The sequence below is a fragment of the Archocentrus centrarchus genome, chromosome 17, assembly GCF_007364275.1.
Source record: "Archocentrus centrarchus isolate MPI-CPG fArcCen1 chromosome 17, fArcCen1, whole genome shotgun sequence".
NCBI classification, from domain to species: domain Eukaryota; kingdom Metazoa; phylum Chordata; class Actinopteri; order Cichliformes; family Cichlidae; genus Archocentrus; species Archocentrus centrarchus.
The window spans coordinates 30,862,422-30,885,479 of record NC_044362.1 but is presented as its reverse complement, the minus strand read 5'-3'; the positions used below and the strand labels follow the sequence as shown (position 1 = coordinate 30,885,479).

At 39.8% G+C, this 23,058-nt stretch overlaps 1 protein-coding gene across 1 annotated transcript in view; it reads right to left on the bottom strand.

The window, feature by feature from the left end:
- The window catches only part of vipr2 (vasoactive intestinal peptide receptor 2), a 76,318-nt gene that overhangs the window by 1,310 nt on the left and 51,950 nt on the right, over positions 1-23,058 (bottom strand). Inside the window, exons 5-12 of the mRNA XM_030752248.1 lie at positions 13,260-13,357; positions 12,350-12,482; positions 9,978-10,128; positions 8,744-8,804; positions 6,459-6,528; positions 4,048-4,139; positions 2,417-2,546; positions 2,292-2,333 (exon numbers count right to left, since the gene is read on the bottom strand). Coding sequence (XP_030608108.1) covers positions 2,292-2,333; positions 2,417-2,546; positions 4,048-4,139; positions 6,459-6,528; positions 8,744-8,804; positions 9,978-10,128; positions 12,350-12,482; positions 13,260-13,357 — 777 coding nt within the window. The remainder of the gene's footprint in view (positions 1-2,291; positions 2,334-2,416; positions 2,547-4,047; positions 4,140-6,458; positions 6,529-8,743; positions 8,805-9,977; positions 10,129-12,349; positions 12,483-13,259; positions 13,358-23,058) is intronic.

Here is a 23,058-nt window from a genome sequence, read left to right as displayed (position 1 = left end):
TTCCCCGTACATTGTGATGTCTGGATTTTTTTCTAAAAGTGTACAACATGATCACTTAAGAACAAATTAAAACTCTTTTTCAGGTAGAGTGTTCAGAAAGTATAATACAAAAATGTAATAAAAATATCCCTTCACTAACTAATTTTCTAGATTTTTTCTTAAATAAACAAGCTGTACAAAATTATCACTCCACAACGTTATAGAACATTTACGCTTCCGGCTCCGCCCCCCTACTTCCGGCGCTTTACGTTATTTTTGACATTTCGCTAACTCCTCTTAATTGGTGGGGAAAGTGAAATATCAAAAAAGTAACTTAAAGGGCCAAATTGTGTTATTTTTTGACATCAATTCGCGGGCCACTTCCAGCCCATGGGCCGTGAGTTTGAGGCTGCTGACAACCCCCCCCCCCAAGTAACATATGTTACGTGTCACGTGACAATATAACGTCAAAATACTGCGGGGAGGGGAGGAGCAAAGGGTGCCTGCTCTGTGCTGTGACAGGAGCTGCACTTAAACAGTCAGCCTGCATCTTTGATGAAACCACAGCACTGCATAGAGGAGAGAAACTGAAGCTAAAGTATCGATCTCATTACACTGATATTGATCAGTATCAATACCAACGTTGGTATCGATATTATCGATATTTGGATCGATCTGCCCACCACTACTCAAATCAGCAGCAGCGCTAAAACAAAGTCAAACAGCATTTTTTTTCATTTGTTTTCCAAATTCCAGAAAACGGATGGTGGATCAAACAAAGCATCAAACAAAGGCTGTGAGATGATTTTAATGTAACGACCAACGGCAGTTATTAGGACTTCTGCATTTATTGGAGGATTCATACAGACTGTCAAAACTCACTGGTGAAGGAGCATTTCTTAAAGAGCAAATTCATTTTTTTCTTTGCATCACAAACTCCATAAAATGTCTCTTTATTAATATGATTTGATCTAACCGGTCCAGCAACATTTGGTATGATTCTGTATAACAATCTATTCATGATTATCTGTACGATCATAAATCATAAGCATAAATTACACTGGGTAACAAATTTCTACTTTTGTCTTGTCTTTGGGTTTGAATCATGTTTTTCTAGTAAATGTAAACAAACTACAAAAATATATTTTTGATCCCAAAATTTTACTTTTGTGCTTCAGACAATGATTTTACACATTTGCCATTTTTCCATATACTGCCAGTTAGGAGTGGGTTTTCACTTAGGTTTGAACCTTTTTTCAAGTTGTTTTCTCTTCCACCAAAATATAACAAACTTTGAACGCAGATATCAGGGATCCTACATTTGAGGGTTCTTACATGAAAGTGATTTGTTGTATTTGCGCAAATCAAGAAAAACGGTTAATTTTTCCATTTAAACATTTATTTCAAAAGCTTCAAAAATAAATCTTTGCATCTTTAAAATTTATGCTTGCTGTTTTGTGTCCAAGCATAATAAAAATGGTGAAATTGAGCTATTTGGGGGGCAAATAAATCATTCTAAAAGCCACAAAAGCAAAGTTTGACAGGAATAACGGACATTTTAGAGAAAATAACAACACGGTGTTATCAGTAGGATCAAGCCCATAAAAATCAGCCTACTTAGCTGGTTGAAAACTCAGTTTCCTGTCCTCTCTTAGGGCTGTAAGAAGAATACTTTGAAACCAAAATTAGAAGGAAAAACCACAGAGAAGAGAAACCTTCCCTACAATTCAACCACCACCTTGCTCCACCATTCCCATCTGCCAGGTGCTGCTCACACATGTCAATTACCTGTGCACATCTAGAGCTGCCAGATCAGGGGGAAGTGATATAAGTAAAATAATAGAGTACCTCATGATACATGCTGTGCTTTTACATTAATTCAAAATGTACACCAAATCCAACTGATAGAGTGCAGCTATGTTTACTATGGATGGAGTCTGACTGGCAGACAGGAGGACGCTCAACACTTTGCAGATTTAGTCTGATTCATTTTGGCTAAACAAATATATGATAAACACTGAAACGCTATAAAAAAAAACTGGAGACATTCCAGACTTTAGCTCCAGTCTAACAAATTTAATGGTTATTAAATGTTTCTATGAAAGATTGTTCAAATTAGGCTTTTTATAAAAAGTTGAGCACAGACACATTTATGGGTATATTTCAAAAGCTTTTCTATTTTGCCTTCCAGAAATCACTTTAAAAGCAAATCATGTTTCATTCAAATCTTTTATTGTTTACTCAGTTTGAGTTCTCATTAAAATCACTAAATGCATACATTGTATTTATAGTCATTTCACCTGAAAACTTACCTCACTGTTCAGGAAACAGTAGAGAATGGCCACCACCAGACCCTAAAAAGAAAAAGTTTCAGAATCGTTGCATTAAAAGATCAATAAGCAAAGAGACACGAACATGCAGCAATACAAATGTGCACCTGAAAGGATCCAAGGGCCAGGTCAAAAAATATTCTATAATCTTCTGCGGTGGATTCGCTGAGAGTCGCGAAGACCACATAGTGGATGCCGAACAGAGGGATCAGCAGGAGTGTGGATTTGGCGAGCCTCCTGAGAGAGAAACAGTAGTAAACAAATATTTTAACACACAAATCTGAGATATAATGCAATGTTTATTTTAATATTTGATCACAATGCAATAAATCAGTGAAATACTGATGACTCACATCAAACTGAAACTGAGCTCTAACCCAGATAACCCTCTGTATCCTCTGTATTCACACTATCGACAAATCAGATATCAGGAGTAATCTTTCTAAAAATGCATTAAATTCCAGTGCAATCAACTATTAAATGTACATGGAGGAACATTAAAATAAATCCATCCGTCCATCCATGATTTCTTTTTCAGATTATTTTATTTATGTGATATTTAATGTGTAACTAATGTGACCTAATTTATGTTGCTTTATTTCTTTTTGTATTTATTGTGTTTTTATCTACTTTGTAAACAGTTTCACACGTTGTTGTCACCATTGCTCATTTCTTCTGTTATGCCACATTTAAATTGCCAATATTGGCTCTTAATAAAGGCTGCCACATGGCATCAGCCTTCTTTTGTGTCCACACTGCCACGCTACATACAGCAAGCATTCACTCACTGCACTCTATTTTGCATTATATTTAGTTTTAATAAACTCCAGTTGATTTAAGGAATTCTTTTGCATAGAATCCCTACTTTTCACTTCCTTTGAGACATTTTGAGACACATCATCTGATTATGAGTTCTCAGAAAGACCCAATAATGACACATCCAGCCTTACTTAGACTAAATTCGGACCTGAGATAAACTGACAATGGTGAACATCTCAAAATGTGAGCAAACAAAAGTTACACTTTCCTGCATAGCTTTAGGATACATGGGGATAACAATGTAGTGCCCTTCCACTGCAGCTCCACAGAAGATGGTAAAACCCTCCTTTCCTGTATCACTCTCAAGCTGTCGAGTGTCAGCTCAGCTCAGTCATACGCTGAACAACAGTGAAACAAATCGGGCTTACCCACCACCTCTCCCCGCTAAATCTTGGATCCCTGCAGACATGAGAGTACCTGACAACTCAGCACAAGTACGATTTCACCAGAGAGTGAAACTGCCTGAAGATTAAACGCAGGCAAAGGTTTAAACAGACACTAAATTGTGGGAAAATGCATGGCTCCATAACGGCTCTCCTGTGTTTCATAAAAGCAGCATTTATGAAACGCTGTCTTGTTGAATGAGCGTTAGCGTCACTCTTATCTCAGTCAGCAATACCACAGGATAAAAAACGTTCTCGGTGTCTCAGATGATCACGTTTTATTCTTGGAAGCATTCAGCTGACTCGTTTATCCACAGCAGCTTTTACCGAGCGAGCAGGTGTCATTTACTTGATGACACAAATGTTGACACAATGTGTCAACTTTTGTTAACTTGTCTTCAAATGCATGTTGGCAAGAAAAAAAGACAAACCCACAAAACAGGGAGTATGTATCCAAGCAGGCAGAGGTGGGGTTTCCTTCTCTACACAGCTTTTTGGTGCTTGTGCTGTTTAGAGAGCATCGAGTCATATCCTACCTGTACTGCGATTGGTCATTGCCGCCCACGTCAGGACACCTCAGCTTCTGAACTAAGATGCGAATGATGCAGATGAACTGAATGAAGTTTACCTTGGAGAGAGCAAAAGAAATAACTTCAAAGAGTCACAGAAACCCATAAGGAGTAATTTTTATTCTGCTGTGTTTGACATTTTGCCACCCACCAAATGCAGTGAATGAAAAGTTATGATAAAAACACCAATTAAAAAGAGGAAGGTCTTCCTTTAAAGAAAAAAAGAGGGGAAAAAAAGCTACTTTCAGCTGCTTTCTCTGCATATTTGATTTGGCAGATTTTTACAGCAGATGCCCTTCATGACACAACTCCACAGGGATCTGTGTCTCCTTCTGGGAACAAACTGGGCATTTTTCACTTGGTAGGTGAATGTGTAAAACACGACATTATTGAAACACCCTGCACTATGGAAATTCTTGTGCTAATAGGATTTTTAAAAAGACTGAAATTAAATATTTTTCTTTTGAATCTGTTTCTTGTTGTTTCACAAATGAAAGATTTTTAGATGTTAGATTCAACTCATTGTCATTGTGCACACAAGGCACACAACGCAATGATCGTTCTCATCCAGAGACGAGCGTCTGCGGTCGTGCAGTTGTAAACATTTATAAAAGCATAACTGCATGAAGAACGGTGCCATTATTCTGAAGTTTGATGCTGTGTTTTGCCTGTTGGCTAAAAGGCAATCTGGGATAATAATAATAATAATAATAATAATAATAATAATAATAATAATAATAATATGATCTAGAACTCTCACTCTCTGAACCTCTGGGCAGTACTTTACAAAATAGTCCAGAATGAACAAGTAAGTAGATACTTTATTGCTCCCAAAGGAAAATAGGGATTAATACAGGAAGTAGCAGCCAGGTGCTGCTAATCAAATGCACTCAGTTAACTGATGGGATGCAAATGGGAGCCCTCTATAAAAAAACAGATATTTTGGGGGTTTGTTGGTCTGAGCATTCAGGTGTATGCTAACACAATGCCACAATTGTGTTAGCATACACATGACAGCACAGCTTGGGTTTGCAAAATTGCATCTGAGCAAACCATGAGACTCCTGGAACAATGGCCTTTGGACAGACGAGACCGAAGTGGGGATGTTTGGTCATAATGCACAACACAAGGTTTGGCAAAAACTGAACAGCAAACAGCATTTGAGCACAACTGTGCAACATGGTGGTGGAAAGGTGATGATTTGGGAATGTGTGCAGCCACAGGACCAGGACACCTTGGAGTTATTGTGTTGACCATGAACTCCTCTATATACCCAAGTACTGTAGAGTCCAATATGAGGCCATCTGTCTGATAGCTATAGCTTGGCCAAAATTGGGACATGCAACCAGTAAGTGGGTCAAAATTCCTCTACAATGATGCAACAAACCAATGAATTCATGTAGCAAACACTGTTGCTGAAGGTGGTGTTACAAACTACTGATGCAATTTGGTTTTTTTCAGAGAGCCACACAGAGTCCAGTGAAAACTTTCCTCTACTGTTTCTTACTGTCTTGTAAGTATTGTGAAGGTCGTAGCACATGAGGCAGAAGCCCCAGAAATTAATTACAAAAAAAAAAATGTTTACAGGTCACAAATAAAATAAAAAGCTATATTTTAATTAGCCAACATCTTGGCAGTAATATGCATCACTGCATCGGTCACTCATGAAACGCAATGGAATCAAATACAGTAGCGACTCACTGCAAGCATTTGCCTGAGTTTGTTTTTTAAATGATTTGGACTCATTTATTTTCCTTTTAAGATGCTGTAGGGTGGATCGAGATGGTCTGTGAGCCAGCTCTGGCCCACAGGCCATATTATCCCCATGTATGCTTTTAAAGGATGATAAAGAGATTATGGTGGGCTGCTGCTCGGCAGGACAGCAGGAATGCACTCAGCACGAATTCCTGTGAAATTAACACCTCGAGACATGAGGTGCTAACACATCATCCTGCTGTATGAATGTTACAAAGAATGCTTGCTCATGAGTGTGGAATTATTTAACAATTTATTAGGATTTTAAAAGGTCTTAAAATCCAAAGGGTCATGAACCCTAACCCTTTAATAAAGAATCCTAGGAGAAACAATCGGAATATAATCATGGGCTGCTTTTTGATGTCGTAACACTTTTTTTTTCTTCACATGCAGCTGGAATTGGAAAAAAATAGATTTTAAAAGGTCACTGTGCTTTAAACACAGCATATTTCAGTAGAAAAATCATGCATATGTTGTTTTGATGTATGATCCTATGAAACAAAGACAGTTGTTACACAGGAAAACTGGAAAATTGTGCTTTTTCATTGTGAGGCGGCTGAATGCCTTTTCAACCAACAAGCAAAATCTGCAGACAAAAATGAAAGCGATGAATGTCGGCCTACCATGATGGAGAATCCAATTGGTCCATTGATCACCCAGTTGGCTATGGGGTTGTCATTTCTTTCCCAGCACCTGAAGGTACCACAAAAAATTGGAATGCAACTGTTGTGTACATGTACATATATGTGTGTACATATTATCTACAACAGTAACTAAAAAGTGGGTATGTTAAAAAAAAGAGGAAGTACTGGTGGGTGAACAAATGCTGGAGCATAAAGTAGCATAAAATGGGAGAATCTGATCTTGAGAACTGCTTTCCATGAATTTGTAGCCATCCAGAAGCTGCCGGGTGATAGAACCTTCTTATTGCCCCTTTTCGAAGTGAGAAAGCATAATTCTGACTCTGGTTGATCCCGTAAACTCCACTAATGAAACTAATTTCTGCTGCGGGCTTCCACAAACAGTCTTGTGCCTTTACCCAAACTCCACACCTTTCTGTGGGAAGCAGATCAGCTGGTAAACTGTCAGCTGGTTGTTCAGATGCAGCTTCCTGCAGACTGTGTTATCAATGTGCCTATCAGTCTGAGTTACCTTCATATAAAAGGCCACATGGTACTTGAAATCCTAATTTTTTTAGACGGATCACAAGCCTTAACAGGTCCACAACAATCACTCTGACCTCTCTCATCCCAAATCCATCAACAGACCCCCTACAGTTTGCCTACAGAGCCATCAGGTCACTGAATGATGCTGTTAACGTGGCAGCTCCAGCTCATGGACTCTACAGAAACCTATTTCAGGTTACCTTTGTGGACTGTCTTCCTGTCTGACATGTGAGGCTCTCAGACTTTCAGATCATTATGACCAGTTCCCTCAAAGCTGTGTACTCTCACTCCTACTTTTCTCCCTACATACCAACAGCTGCACCTCCAGTCACCAGTCTGTTAAAGTCCTGAAGTTTGCAGCTGAAACCACCCTCATCACGCTCATCACAGAGATGAGTCTATCTCTGGTGGTTGAGAGTGACAATATGATGGCCTGTTTCAGAGACAGCTCAGTGGGGATGACTGTGGACTTCAGGAGGACCTCATCCCTACCAAACCCCATCATCCTACATGGCTGCCCATTTGATACTGTGAAGTCTTTCCATCATGTTCCAAGCCTAAACTGGAAGTTGAAGAAACCACAGCAGAGGATACACTTCCTGTGGTGGCTGAAGAAACTGAACCTGCTGAAATCAGTGATGGTGCACATCACCTCCACCGCCCTTGAATCACTCCCCTCTGACGGGAGGTTGCAGCCCATCAGGACCAGTACCACATGGCGCAGTTTCTTTCCAGCTGGACTGCTCAAAGCCTAGTACCCTCCACTCTGTCGCTTTATCATTAACATTAACACTCCCTTACTCGGGTCATTAAAAAACTGTGCATTGGACTCCACTGCACACCATACACATTGAATATTTTACATTTTATATTTGATATATTATTGTTCTTTTGTAGCATTGTTTGCACTTGTTAATAAATGTAGTTCTGATTCTGATTTTGGACGGCTGCTCTTTTAAAATGACAAAATTCAATTGACCATTGTGAGTTTTTAAAAATTATATTTAAATATGATACACTGTCCTAAAATTTAAACATTTAAGCTTTTAAATATTAGGCTTTTTTTTCAGATGCTGCGGTTGAATAAATTAAAGTAAATAAAAATAAATGACTCACTGCTCTGACTCAGTACCAGTCTCCTACTTGGCTTTGGTAATGAACTTAAAACTTCATCAATTTCATTATCACTCTCCTCACACTACCGAGTGGTCTCCATGCTGTCCTTTGCTATCATATTTTATAGTATGCCTACGCAGTATGACTCATACATAATGAGCTGTAGTGTCAGCTGCAATAATGTGCAACAAGAGCCAAGCAGATCCACGCTAACAGGTTCATGTGATGACATCTCAAAGCAAGTCCCATCAGCTAAATGATCCATGTGACATGTGAGATATTTGCCTTATTATTCTGGAAACTGGGCCCCACCCCCACATGTTTATGGCTGACAGATGCTAATCAATAAAATGCAATTTGAGACCTTAATGAAAAAACAGAGGTGGTGACTGCTGAATATCAATGAATGTGTCTGTTTAATGTGATTGGAGCTGCTAACTCCTGTGAAATTTTAAAGGAGAATAGAATAACTATTTCTATAAAGCACACACACACACCCACACACGCATCGATGTGAATAAATTGCTGGCAGATATTCAGTCAGTGGGTAAATCCACGTAGTACAATTTAATCCATGTTTAACTGTTTCTATGGCGATACCTGATGACTCTGGTTGTTGCACTTACCCCGTGTCTTCCAGATAAATCCTGGCTATCACCCACGCAGACACGAACACAGTGGGGAATCCTGTCAGGAGTCATAAGTGTATTAAATCATTATTTGTGTCTCTTTTTTTTTTTTCTTTATTGCTAACAGTAACATCTACATAACGGAATCACTGCTGAAATGCCACAAGCCTGCATTCTTTCTAAAAGCCAGCAGGGGGCGAATCCTCTGGCTACAAAAATAATGTGAGAAAATTACTCAACTTCTCACTTAATTTATAACCTCGAACACTTTCCTGAGTTAATGATCTCGATCCCTAGTTTTAAGTATTCCAGTCAGATCTTAATCTTGCTTGTAACACCTGGTTTCAAAATATCAAAAAAAGTGACGACAAAATGCTCAGCTCGAGGCCTCCACAAAGGCCCCGGTCATACGGGCTTAGAGACCAGCTGGTGTCCACCAGTAACCACTAGCTGCTAGGGAAAGGTGAACCAATAAGTGGTTGCTGGAAGTTGCTGGCAGTCACTGAAACTGATTGTTAAGGACCCAGTCACGCACACCTTGAGACCAGTGAGTGATTCCATGGTAACCTCAAGTCACTAGGGAAAAATGTGCGTTCCCTGACTGGTTGATGCTGCACCAAAATCCTCCCTGTGATTGCTCAGGTTGCCAGCAGATTGCTGCGGTTGCCCATAGTTTGTCGACTTGTCTGCAAACACTTGCAAACTACGTACTCGCCCAGAGGCAAAGAAACTGTGTGCAGCACGGTTGCACCATTGTGTTGGTTTTGGCAGCAAGGCACAACTTTAACTTTGCACTTTTTCCCTAGCAACCAAAGTTTATTAGCAGTTTGTTAACCAGTCTCTATCCTTGTTTGACTCAGGCCTAACTGGTTTAAGCATATTTGAGCCCGTTTGTGAACTGGTAACTTTCCAGCCATTGATTTTTTTTTTTTCACATTTGGTGCTGTAGTAGGACAACTGCAGCATGATATTTGTTAAATTGAGAGCGTGAAAAAAGGTTTGTCTGTTTGTGGCAGACATATAGAGACATATTTTGTATCTGGTATTTGGTGCTGGTAATATTTCTTATTTACTGTGTGAAGTGATGAGAGCTCTGAGACTGAACCAAAACCATAGATATGCTGTTAAACCTGCAGGTGAAAGAAACCAAAATCTCTTTTACTGCTGCAGGCGTGTAATTTTGATCCCATTTGATTTAAAGTCAAACAAAGAATAAGAAAAATGTACCTACCCCAGCCGATAAACATGTAGACAATAAAGTGTCGGTTTTCTGAGAAAATGACAACCAGCAGGGTGTGGAGGTACAAACCCTCCACCAGCAGCCAGAAGAAGTTGGCCATAATGAAATACTGGAAAAACACCAGGCTGGCTTTACATCCCACCTGAAGAGAATGCACACAGAGGGGCAAATATGCATTAAAAAACACCCCCCATCAAATATCAACTTTAACTGCAGATTCTGTTGTTGGCTATATATGTGACATTTTAACCACAAAGACAGTTTGGGACATTCATGTATTTATGCAGGGTATTCTGATTCAATTTTTCCACTGGGTCTATCAGAGAGTTCACCAGGAGCTTCATTTTGCAGATCATGAGGTCACAAGCACCAAGTGGATAAGTGCATAAAGGTCAGAGCGCCCTGACAATGAGGGTGAGCGGAGGAGGAGGAATGCCACGAGGGGAGAGTCAGGCAGCTACTGATGCATGGAAAGTATCAAATGTCAGTTTTCTGTTGTCGGTTTATTAGCTGGAACTAATAAAAGAGCAGTGAATGAAACCCTGCCTTCATGAAGGTTAGCCGAGACTGCTGAAGTGGTGTTTATCCAAGTGCACGTTAGTTTGTGGTGTTTCTATATGAAAGCCAGTGTGTTTATCAGTGAGCGTAGGCTAAATGGCAGAAACACTTGGCAAATTTTGTCCTTTGTGAAGCTGCTCCAAACAAGCAGTCGTCTCGCTACGTCACGAATGCCACAGAGCATCAAATATTGCTGTTCTGTCAGATGCATTAACCACTGGTGATTTGTGCATTGGCCACAGGAGTATTAGAGATACCAGGTTTTGCCCAGAGGTCGATAAAGTCTGCATTACTGTAGAAGTTAGGGGGGGGGGGGGGGGGGCAGCTGTGCAAGAGCCAAGTTTGTCAGACAGAAAATGTAGTTTGTTCTGATTGAGAGCTCTGAATTTGCTTCACTTTATTTTTCACTTCTCACTTTCTACTTGATTAGATTTAGGCACTCATGAAAAACTACTTTGGCAGGTTAGTGAAAAAGACCACTGATATCATCCCTGCAGAATCAAAATCTGCCTCACCCATTATGTTTAAATGTGGCACAAATGAGTCCTGTACGAGTTGAAGTCAGCTGTATAAAATGAAACATTTGTTTCTGACATTCACGTCCCTCGAGTGGGAAAAAGAACTTGGAAACTAGAAAGTGGGCAAACATTTTGATGTCACACACAAAAACATGGCAGATTTGATTGATCTTATGTGATCAGTGTTGCAATTTCATGTTCATTGTGCATCTTTTTCCTAACACTAATTTCTGATATGGTATTAGGTTATAACTGTTAGTTGCTGTTGGAGCAGAATGCCCAGTTTGGCTGAAAAAGAGGGTTTTTTTTGTTTGTTTGTTTTTGCAACAATCATAATTAATCGGGCGAGGTACTCATTAAATATATTAACGTTTAAATATTTCCATGAATAAAATCCAACACATCTTTGTAATGTCCGTTATTCTCACATTCCAATTTAAACATATAAGAACACAACAAAGTCAGAAGAAGGACTAAATCTTTCCATCCACATGAATACCAGCACTAATGTCAGGGATACCAATAAGCTGTTAGACACCAGCAGCTTTCACAAAACTGTATTATCAATACTTTGGCAAAGACACGGGGCAGCAATGTAGTTTTTTCTACATACATCAGTGTTGGCTTTCCTAGTTAACTGATTAAACACCACCGCAGCACGAGGGGACAGTCTCACACACTTTTTGCTTGCCGTGGACTCTTTAAGGATCAGAGTGCATGATCCTTTTGCTCCCATGTTTGTGTGGCTCTCTGTATATCCCGGGTATAGGAGGAAAACTGGGTACCGGATTATAACATAGTTCCTCATTTCTTCTATTGAAAGCTGCTCAGCGGTGCTTACAGCAAAAGCCCCTCCCCCCTTGCTTTTTCCTTGATGTGCTGCATGCCTCCACAGTTTTGGGTGCAGAAAGGCTACTGCCCCTCTCAGCTAAGCACACAGGGAGCATGCGTGACTGGCTGATTGATGCTGTCTCTCCCATACATAAGAATGGGCTAACTGCCAGTAAATACTGCAGAGCCATGTTCAGGAAATGATTGCTTGGTAAAAACAAACTGTCACAGCAGAAGTTTTGCCAGTTTGAGATGTTAATTTAATATTTAAAGTATACACATCTAATTCATATTCTATTATTTCATTTTTTTAACTTGGCTGGCTTTACACTGAAACATTTTCCCCGCTGTGACAGCTGTGCTGTTAACACATGACTGTGCAGCTTTCTGGGCCGCGCTGCTCGTCTCCCCCGGGGATACGACTCTGCCTGCTGAGGACAGAGGTGGTGACCTTACCAGCGACGGCTGGTTGGAGCAGTGCGAGTTTCGGTTAAAGATGATGTCGTCTTTCACCAGCACAGCCACGGCTCTCAGAATGAAGGAGAAGAAGAGGTTGAGGTGGATGTAGTTTCTGGTGCAGTGGAGCTTCCTGCACAGAAAATTTATATTGCAACATGAATGATGTTAAATAAAGGTGCTACAGTTAGAACCTGAAGAGGCCGAAAGCTATAGATAAACACTGTTATGCTAGTTTTGCACAAACTGCACTGGTTCACACAATTAACTCTTTTGCTTTTGTTTGGCCCTTTCATTCACTGATGCCATTTGTCACAGCAGGAATCCACACGCAAACAACTCCCTGCCAACAATGCACAAGCCAATCATACACAAGCACATGCAATTATATGTAATACCAACAGAATGGTTCAATTCTGTATTTTGTTTGGGTAGGACAATGTGACTGTCTCAGATATCTTGACTGAGAACCTACACAAGCTATTATTATACATGCACTTTTCCATAATCTGCTAAAATTTCATAGTAAAGGTGAAGTCAGGGTCTTCTGTTAAGGACTTAAAACTTTAGGAAAAACTAATTAATTATACACACCTTTAATTAGAGTTCTTTTTGTTAAGCGTATTTGCTTTAAATCTAGTCCCAACACTGAAGAAACAGACTTTTCAATGAGCACAATTTACAAATTATATATAACTCACACACAAAAACATGCACACACAAATATGGATTAAGCTGTGCTAAAATCTGGCTACTTATTAATTGTGCCAGTGCTTGTTTATTTAAAATCCACTTAAAGTAGCTGCCTTTCTTCAGAGCATTTTAAAAGAAATAAATACATTTCAAGTTCAGCTTCTGTTTTTTTTATCTCCATGTTCTGATTTATTAGTATTTCTGTCTTCAGTCTTACCGGCACAGGCAGAGGATAGCGCTCCCTGTAGTGAGGGCAATTAAAGACAGACTGTGACCCAGAGTGTACAACGTCTGCACGACCAAGTAGAAGACCAGCTACAGACAAAGGAAACAAGAGTTTTTGTTATATCACTGATGCATGTACATCACACCATCTACTTTTTTAAGTTATGAGGGCTGAAAATACTGGGAAAAATAAAGAGCGAAATTTTAACCCAGCTGCACGTACTTTGTAATTAAGAGTATTTTCACAGGTCACAGGTAACATATTGCATAGTTTTATTACAAATACTAAAGCAAATGTGTAAAAATGATCATGTGATTTTTGGGGGGGGGTCAGGTGGGAACAGGTTTGGTTGAGCTCGTATGGAGCGACCGTCTTCAGAGGGAGATTTGTTTGGGCAGTGTGAGACAGACACACTGTGAGACAGAGCCTAACACTGGGTGTCTCACACCAAAAATGTGAGAGTTGGCAACGCTGCATCAACAGCTGTCAAACTACAGGGCAGTGCAATCACAATAAATCCCTTTGGTTTAATACAGATTTGAGTTCTGGACAAATATATGCAGTATGTGGCTGAATAAACAATGATAAACTAACTTTTCCATCTTTAAACAAACTGCATCAGATGCTGATCAAAACTGGTCTTTCTTCTGTACACACTAAATAATAACTTGGGCTCCATGGAAACAGTGCTTTGAAATTTGGTGTGGACACAGTTTGATGATGAAGTGTGTAATCGTTTTGTTGGTGAGATCAGATTTAGTTTATTCCTGGAAAACTCCCGTGTTACAGCTGCCATAACAGAAAATACAACCCATAATAACATAGCTGTATTAAAGTAGTTCAATAAAATGACAAAACAATGTATGTATGTAATGATAACTGCACTTATTATTTCAACTTTATCATTCAAACTTGCTCTGAGGACGTTCGCTGCTCTGTGTTTAAATTCAGAGAAAAGAGGACATGGTGACAAACGGGAGGAAGAGGTGGAGCGAGCGGGAGATTAAGAGACAGAGTGAGAGAGGAAGAACAGCACAATGGATGATTCAGCAGCGCCATTCGTGACCCAAAACGGGCCACACAAGTGAACAAACAAGTGAAGCTGCGGTCACACAACAGCAGCCAAAAAATACGAACACAACGGAGGGCAGGCGTTTCAATTCACGGCTAAGATGCCCTCCACGTGAGAACACAGCCTGTCATTAACCCACTGTGTGATTTCTCCCACACATGAACTGATCCGAGTCACACACAAAGAAACCTGAATCCCATCCCTGACCATATCCTTATGTTTGGAAGTACTGAGGAGCAGAACCACACACAGAACACAGAGTCTAAAGAACCAGAAATGCTTCTTTATCAAAGGTATGAACCAAAGGTACTGCACAACAAGGTGGGAGAACCTGGGAATCCAACAGAGGCGAAAACTACCCCAACCTCAAGAAACTAAGCTGAGAAAACAGACAAAAGGTCAGCCACGAGCTGCAGAAAGAAAACACGATTTAACAAAGAAAAAGCAAAGACGCAGCTTTTTGACACATCTAAAAAAGAAAGAATAACATGGAAACAAGTGGATATATTCTAGGCTCAACACACGCTCTGTTTTAATTTGGAAATCAGAAATCCAGTATCTCAAATCATTAGGATATTTTTAAGGTCAATCAAAAATTAATTTACAACTCAAAAAATGTCCAAATTCTGTTCTGCATAAATGAAAAGTATGTTAATTTATGCATTTGACAGTCAGCTTTGCTCCTTTTCCATGAATCACTGTATTAAAGTGGCACGGCTTGTGTCACAGCCGAGGTGGTATTAAAGCCTGGTTTGGTCTTCATGCTGAGTTCTCATCTTCCTCTTTACAAAAATCCAGATTCTTTATGGGGTTCAGGTGAGGCAAGTTGGCTGACCAATCAAGCACAGTAATACAGTCAGCAAACCACTTCGTAGTACTTCTGGCACTGTGGCCAGGTGTCCTGCAGGAAAAGGAAATCCGCATTTGCGTGAACCTCGTTAGCACGTGGAAGTGCTCTAAAGTCTCCTCGTAGATGTGTTGGTTTTGGACTCGATTCCCTCGGCCAAGCAGCTTATGGTTTTGGCGGCATTTGCGTGTGTCGTTGTGTGTCTGTTAACACGATGGCTCAAAAAGTTTTGAATGAATTCTTATAAAACTTTGAAGGGTTGTAGAGTGCAGTCGCACCAACAATCCATAAAAAATGATCGAACATCCACCGAGGTCATCAAGGCATCCTCATGATTTATTGGTTGAAAATTAACAAAAAGCCTTATAACTTAGAAACTATGATTCTTACGTGTGGTGTGAACTGTCAACATGAAGAAAGTACCGTATAAAGATTTAAAATGTCATGTTACATTTGACCTCTGACCTCTAATTCAAGGTCAAAGCTTGATCTGAAGGTCAAAGCCATAATAATAGAGTTTTATTTTTATTGAAATAATGTTTCTTACTGCCATTGTTTGTACTGACAACATATTGGCATATAGGGAATAATATGTGAGGATTCTAAACATCAAGCTACTTTTGACCTCTGACCTCTTCTTCAAGGTCAACTAAGGTCAAACTTTCATAAATGTCCACCAGGAATACCCAGGACCACGAGACCTTAATGTGTGGCACAGGTCACGTGTCCAGTGTGGATCTGGCAGCCATAAACCTGAGTCTTAGCATTTTTGGCCTCAATCATGTTGTTGTTTGTTATGCCAGAAGTAGCCATATTAATTAGCACAAATTAGAGAGTATCTACCTCTATGGATTGGATGCACACATTTTGAATACCAGTACTGCTCACTGACAGTATTGGTGGTAAATACGTTAGAAGGTTACCTAGGCAACTGTAGCCTGGAGGCTGTGTCGCCCATCACAGATGCCCCCCCAATCCTTTAGCATACAGGGGAAGGATTTAGGGTCTGTAATGCTGCAGCCGCCAGGGGATGCTTCACTGTTTTTGTCAGCTGTTCTCTCATTATGTACAATGACAGTGCTAAAATAATAATGCTAACAATGCTAACATTTACCATTAAATGAAAGAAATGTAATTAGTTGGATGCATTTTAATCACAGACCAGCATGAAGCATCACAGCTTCTTTCAGTGCATTTTACTGTGGACATGAATGTTTGTACTGAACTTTACGGGAAACTTTGCAGAAATAAACCTCGTGGTGGCACTTAAGGAGAAAACACTGATGCAAAACATAATTTGAATTTCCATAAATGTATTTTAAACTAACATCATGGCTAAAACAAACAGCAGAAAAGAGCTGAAGCTGAATTGTTTCTGTTCTGGTGTGTTTATCACTAATTCTTTGTTAGGCAGTTATTTCATTCTCTGCAGTCTTTTTCCCTGCAATACATGCAGTCTGACTTCTCTGTGACCTTCTGACCTGCTTTCAGCATGGATTGTAAAATGACTTGTAATGTGTCATCATTAATTAACTGGGTCCAACTCCCGTTACTTTGTAACGATTCACAAAACAGAAAAAAAAAGAAGCACTGACAGATGATTTGACCCTTTTTTTTGGTCTAACCTGGCTGAAGTTTCCTAAAAATAAAGCACCAAGGATACATTCTTACCAGGAAATAACTGTGCAAGAACAAAAAACAGCAACAGAAAGGAAGAAAGAGGCTGAAAGGGTAAGCATCTTATGGTTTAACCCACAATAAAGAGGAGGTGTAACTCAGCATTGTGTTTCAGGGAAAAGCAAACAATTATCAAAAAAAAAAAAGGAAAAAAGGAATAATAATGTACATAATGAAACACAAATACCAGAAACACCTGCATTATCATGAAACAAATAGATTGTTTACAGAATAATTTTAAGATTTCTGATACAAAGTTTGGAGTCTGATCTTTGGCAGCAGCTGAAGATGAAGAAAAAAACCTGATTACAAAAAGGACTCGTTTATTTGTGCTGTTTCTTATTTTTTAGGGATAAAATATGGGTCTTTGTGTTTGAGCACACATAAGGTTTTATAGATTTCTGAAGACCCATTATACTCTTAGTGCTAAAGGATAAAGGAGAACAATTTTTGTTCTTGTTTAAAAGATTTTAGTATCTGTTGCATTACAAAAGAAAACAAGAAGACAGAAATCCAACCATAAACAGCCTCTCTCTGGCTCCCTCGCCCTCTCTTCCTCTCTCTCTGTCTGAGGTGTTATCTTGTTTCCTCAGGAAACGCTTCTGTGGGTTTAATTTCTTCTACTGGGTTCTGTTGGTAAGAACATTAAAGAAGCCAAGCCGCCCGAGTTCAGTCAGAAAGGAAACGGTCCAGTCCCGTTTGTGAGCTGTGTCCCATCCCATTTATCATCACTCCCCCTCACTTCCCACCCTTTTCCAGAATTCTTTTTTCCAGGATGTTTTCAGGACATAAGGCACAAGAAGTTCAAACATTTCAGATGTTGACACGAATCCTAAAATAATTCTGCAGCACGATTAAAAAAAAGAAAGAAAAACATCCCAAAAGTCATAGAAAAATGCCCTTAACAAAAAGCAGAACATCATTCAGGAATTACATGATGACTCAGAAGGCGCTGACACCACCGAAGTCCACAAAGTGGCAAATTCTCCAAGACACAACTTTTCAATTAAGGGGAAACATAGTTTGAAATTTTAATGGGATTTACTAGCACCAAGTCTCAGTGCTGTGAAAGGCTGTTAGGTATCAACCTTATGGAACACAGACAGGAGAGAGCAGCAGCAATGTAGCAACTCCATTAAATTCAACGACTTGTAGCAATCAGAGTGAAATAACCATTAGCAACATAAAGTGGATGGATTACCAAGTTACTTTAAAGTGAGGCATGACAACTTATAAGAGTGAAGAATGCAGCTTATTGACATGTGAAAGGGTATTGGGTGTATCAGGGTTTACACCAGGCACAACCGACCATTACTCAGATAACAGCATATTCCTCTTCTCTGTGCAATAAACCACACTGCATGAACTTCCCTTTCTTAGCTCACGTGTACTACCACTGCCATACGGCAGCAGCAGTGACGGCTCCTGAAACCATTACTGATGAAGGTAAACGTGTCTTAGATTTCATTAAAATATCTATGTCAACATCATTTATGGCTTTTTGGCTAAATAGTAATAAGGAGACTGTTTGACTACTGGACATTTATTCTGCATTTCATAATAACACTGATTAACTGACTTTACATAAATCATAGAAATGTATAATTGTACAATGAATAGAATTGTGTTCATTAAACTGCTCTGCTTTTTTGTCTTGCTGAAGGTGTTAATGATGTGACAGTGACTCAGCCTGTATCGTCATAAATTAATCTTGGTTTTTGTTTCCCGCTGAGTGCCGCCCGTGGATTGCTGACTGGGTGCTGCTAATAGCTAATAGCTTTCTCTGCAGTATCTCCATTTTGTCACAGACAGATCTGATCGAACTGACATCTAGAAACTGTACACAGCAGCCTTTATTCTACTTGGAAAACCATAGACAAAAGAACGCCTTCTGTTGCATAAAATATTTTTTCCCTTTATTTGACGAGGCCTCTATTTTAATGAAGTCTGAAAGGGCCCAGCTGAGTGAAGCCTTTTTGGAGTGCTGTGGTCTGACCTTTGTGAGGATCTCAGGGACAGCCTGGGCACTTCTTTCCTAGCGTGGGATAAGGTGCAGAACCTTGTAGTGGGAGGGGGGGGGGTATAAAGGAATTTTCAAGTAATCTTTGTGAGCCAAAAGCACAGTTTCAGACATTTTTTTACTCTTGGTACTCTTGTATTATATAAGAGAGAACAGATATCTCTAAAATGGTCATCTGAGGCACACAGCTCTCTGGCTGTGAGCACAGACCTTCTGTTTATGAGGAGCAGCCAATCAGAAGGAAGCTGGCTTAAAGAGAGGGAGACCCTCAGTTTCACGCAGTGATTATTTTCAATCATGTAAAGCTGTTCTAGGAGAGCTCGAGAAAACAGAGTTAGAAATGAGCGTAGCAGGTCCTCCAACACAAATTAAATGTTTTTAGGTTTATTCACGTCCGTGTCAAAAAAAAGTGAAGCAAAGAATTGAAGGTCTCATCTGGACATATTTTAAATACATGCACACAATCATCTGATATTTTTTAAAAAGTAATTAATTAAGGTAAAAAAAAAAATCATGTTGACATTTGTGTTCATCATAAATATCCAGAAAAGATTAATATCCAAACAGGATTCATTGCAACATTTGCCTGCTGTGTAATGTGTTGGTGGCCCAGTAAGTCTGTCCATATAGTGAAAGATTTCTGTCGGACTAAATCTCGGGCTACACCATTGATTATGTGCAAAAGAAACCATAAAACAAAGCAAAGAAAAATAAAGGATTTCTAACAAAAAGTGAAGCTGCTGGTTTTTTTTAAACGAATCACTGAGCACATAATAAATTTCAGTTCATTAACATTTGCATTTCTATTTGTTCTTCAGCCACTCAGCTACTTTCCCCATTTTCCCCTTCAGAATCAGAATCAGGATCAGAATACTTTATTGATCCCAGAGGGAAATTTCTGTTGTTACAGCTGCAACCATTTCATTTAGACGAGTAATCCAAAAACACAATAACAAACACTAAGGCATAAAAATATAAAGACTAAAGAGATAATTTGACTATAAACACATCTAAATCTATACACATATGAAACTTGTGAGTGCAAAAAAAAATTTTTTTAAATAGGTGTCATTATATATATATATGCACAGTCCTTTTTGTACAATGTATAAGTGTATGTACAATGTATATAGTGTATGTACAATGTATGTGGAAATTTAAACAATTTTATGTACAATTGAATACTGATAAGTGAATGACACTGATGAACCACAATGTCACCTATTAAGGGAGGAGTTATAGAGTCTGATGGCCACAGGTAGAAATGACCTCCTGTGGCGCTCTGTGGTGCATTTTGGTGGGATGAGTCTTGCACTGAATGTGCTCCTGTGTCCCATCACTGTGTTGTAGAGTGGGTGGGAGCCATTGTTCATAATGGCCTGCAGCTTAGACAGCATCCTCCTCTCCGACACTGCCATAAGCGAATCCAGCTCCACTCCCACCACATCACTGGCTTTGTGGATCAGTTTATTGAGTCTGTTGGCGTCTGCCGCCCTCAGTCTGCTGCCCCAGCATGCAACAGCATAGAGGATGGCACTCGCCACCACAGACTCATAGAAGATCCTGAGCATAGTCCGGCAGATGTTGAAGGACCTCAGGCGTCTCAGAAAATAGAGGCGACTTTGGCCCTTCCTGTATAGGGCATCAGTGTTCTTAGCCCAGTCCAGTTTGTTGTTAATGTGTACTCCCAGGTATTTGTAGTCCTCTACGGTGTCCACACTGACCCCCCCGATGGACATAGGGGCCACCGGTGCCTTGTCTTTCCTCAAGTCCACCACCAGTTCCTTTGTCTTTGTCACGTTGAGCTCTAGATGGTTCCGCTTGCACCATGTGACAAAGTCCTTCACTGTCCTCCTGTACTCATCCTCATCACCCCTGCTGATACATCCAACTACTGCAGAGTCATCAGAAAACTTCTGAAGATGGCAGGTCTTCAAACGAGCTTTAGTAAAACCTTTAAACTACCTTAATTTTAATTCCCCTGTTCAAAAACGCTCCTGCAGACTTCACGCTCACGACACCTTTTTTTTGGCTGCCGTTGGATAAACGCTGCATTTTATTTTCTTTTTTAACTTTCTGTGAACAGCAGAAAATAAGGACCATCTCCTCCTTTACAACATAAAACAGCTTTGATTTTAGGTCAACTTAATTACGCTACACACACAAAAACATATGACTTCTGTCCACCAGACAGTTCCAACCGACCCATGTGAGTGTGTGTTGGTTTAAAATGGGCCGTAATTTGTGATTTTCTTGCACTTTCTTTCTCTCTCTCCTCTTTGAAATCTAAAATTTCACTTTCATTTGTGTTTTGAGATTGTTTTTTTTTTTTTTTTATGTTGTCAGGTCTTTGAACCCTTTCAGACAACTGCTCAAACACTCCAGCAAGACACAAGGAGTCTGACTGATCTGACACGACTGATCTGACAGCAGCGCAGCATAATTCCTGAGTATCCGTCTACTCCCTGCTGAAGACAACAACAGAAAAACACAGCAAAGGATGGTTGTGAGCTGAGAAGCCACACAGAGCCAGAACTGAAAGGAGAGAGAGCTCAGCGGACAATTGCACAAGCACAATGGGTGATTCAGCTACGCACAGTCATGACCCAAACTGAACCACAGACGTGAACGAGGAGGACAGCAGCAATTACCACAACAGAGGCCAATAAAGGCCACACACACACACACACACACACACACACACACACACACACACACACACACACACACACACACACACACACACACACACACACCAGAAACTCCAGTTTGGTGACCTGTCAAGATGACCCAGATTGATTGCGGTTGTAAATCAAGTTGTTTGACTTCTGTTCTGCACGACTATTGTTCAGTCAGCTTTTAAATAATTATATTTCAAAGTGTAGTTAAAACCTTGGTGTATTGTTTGCAGTGGTAGCCTCACATTTTTACACTATGCTAAAAGCACTGAGCGTCTTTTCAACACTGTGTGCTTGGCAATTTTTTTTTCAGCTCAATGTCTGGAGAATTGCTCCTCATAATACTGCCTATCCATGCATATCCCCAAACTATCACAATATTGATGTAGAAAGTGCGTTTTTTTTGATGATGAATCACTTTGAAATATCCCGGGAGTAATGGAAAACGGAAGAAGCGGTTATAGTGAGCTGTTAGATGAAGAGCTGCACAACTGCAACTTCTCAGCATGGCAGCCAGCTTTCACTTTCACAGTGCCCTGCTGTTCGCAGACTCGTGTCCTGTGCAGCATTAAATCAGATTGTGGTTGATCATAAAATGACAAAAAAAAGCCTAATTACTGCCTGACTGAACACCAAAAGCTGTAACTTTAGCTTTCAGACTAACTCAGATTCATTGTTGTCTATGCTGAGGCATGTTGCCATGTCATGAGACTGGTCCAGGTGTGTTTTAGGATTTTGGGATGTTATTGCTGCAGTTTACAAGCGCACAAAGAGGGAAACCCTTGATTCACTGAATGTTTCAAATGTGTGTTGAAATTGGCTAATGCTGACACGGAGGCTAAAGCGGAACTTGGAAACTAAACATTGCCATGGAAAGAGACCAGCTCTAATTCAAAAGAGAGCTAGATTTAACCCAGAGGCAAGAAGACCAAGTGTCTGATACAGCGTTGGAGGCACGGTATTGGGAAATAGGTGAAACGTACAATTTTTCATAGATTCTACTAAAGAAATGGGAGAGGACATGTTCTCCTGACAGGCTGCTAGTAACAAAGTACCTAAAGATAAATTTAAAATTGGTTCTTTGCTAAATTGTTCAAGACCACATTTAAAAAATTACCAGAAAATCTGGCACCATTGAAGCAAAACATAAATAAATTAAAGAGCTGTGGTTCGAGACTTTTGCACAGGCCTCTGTATACAAGTGAAGTGGAGACACTCTTAAATAAAAATCATACAGCAAAAAGAAGATTTAGCAACATGCTGGATGACCTATGCTGTACAGATATGAATAAAGGTGTGCCTTAATATTAAATATGTGCATACCACTGGACTATTCCTATTCTATGATACCAGACTGTCTCAAATGTATGTAACTCAGTCCAACCAAGCTTACAGTAGCAGTGGAGTTAAACTGTATGACCTGTCAGCCATTCAGAAAATTTCCTACCTGGATAAATGGCTGCTATTATACAGATATTCTGGGAAACATAAAATGA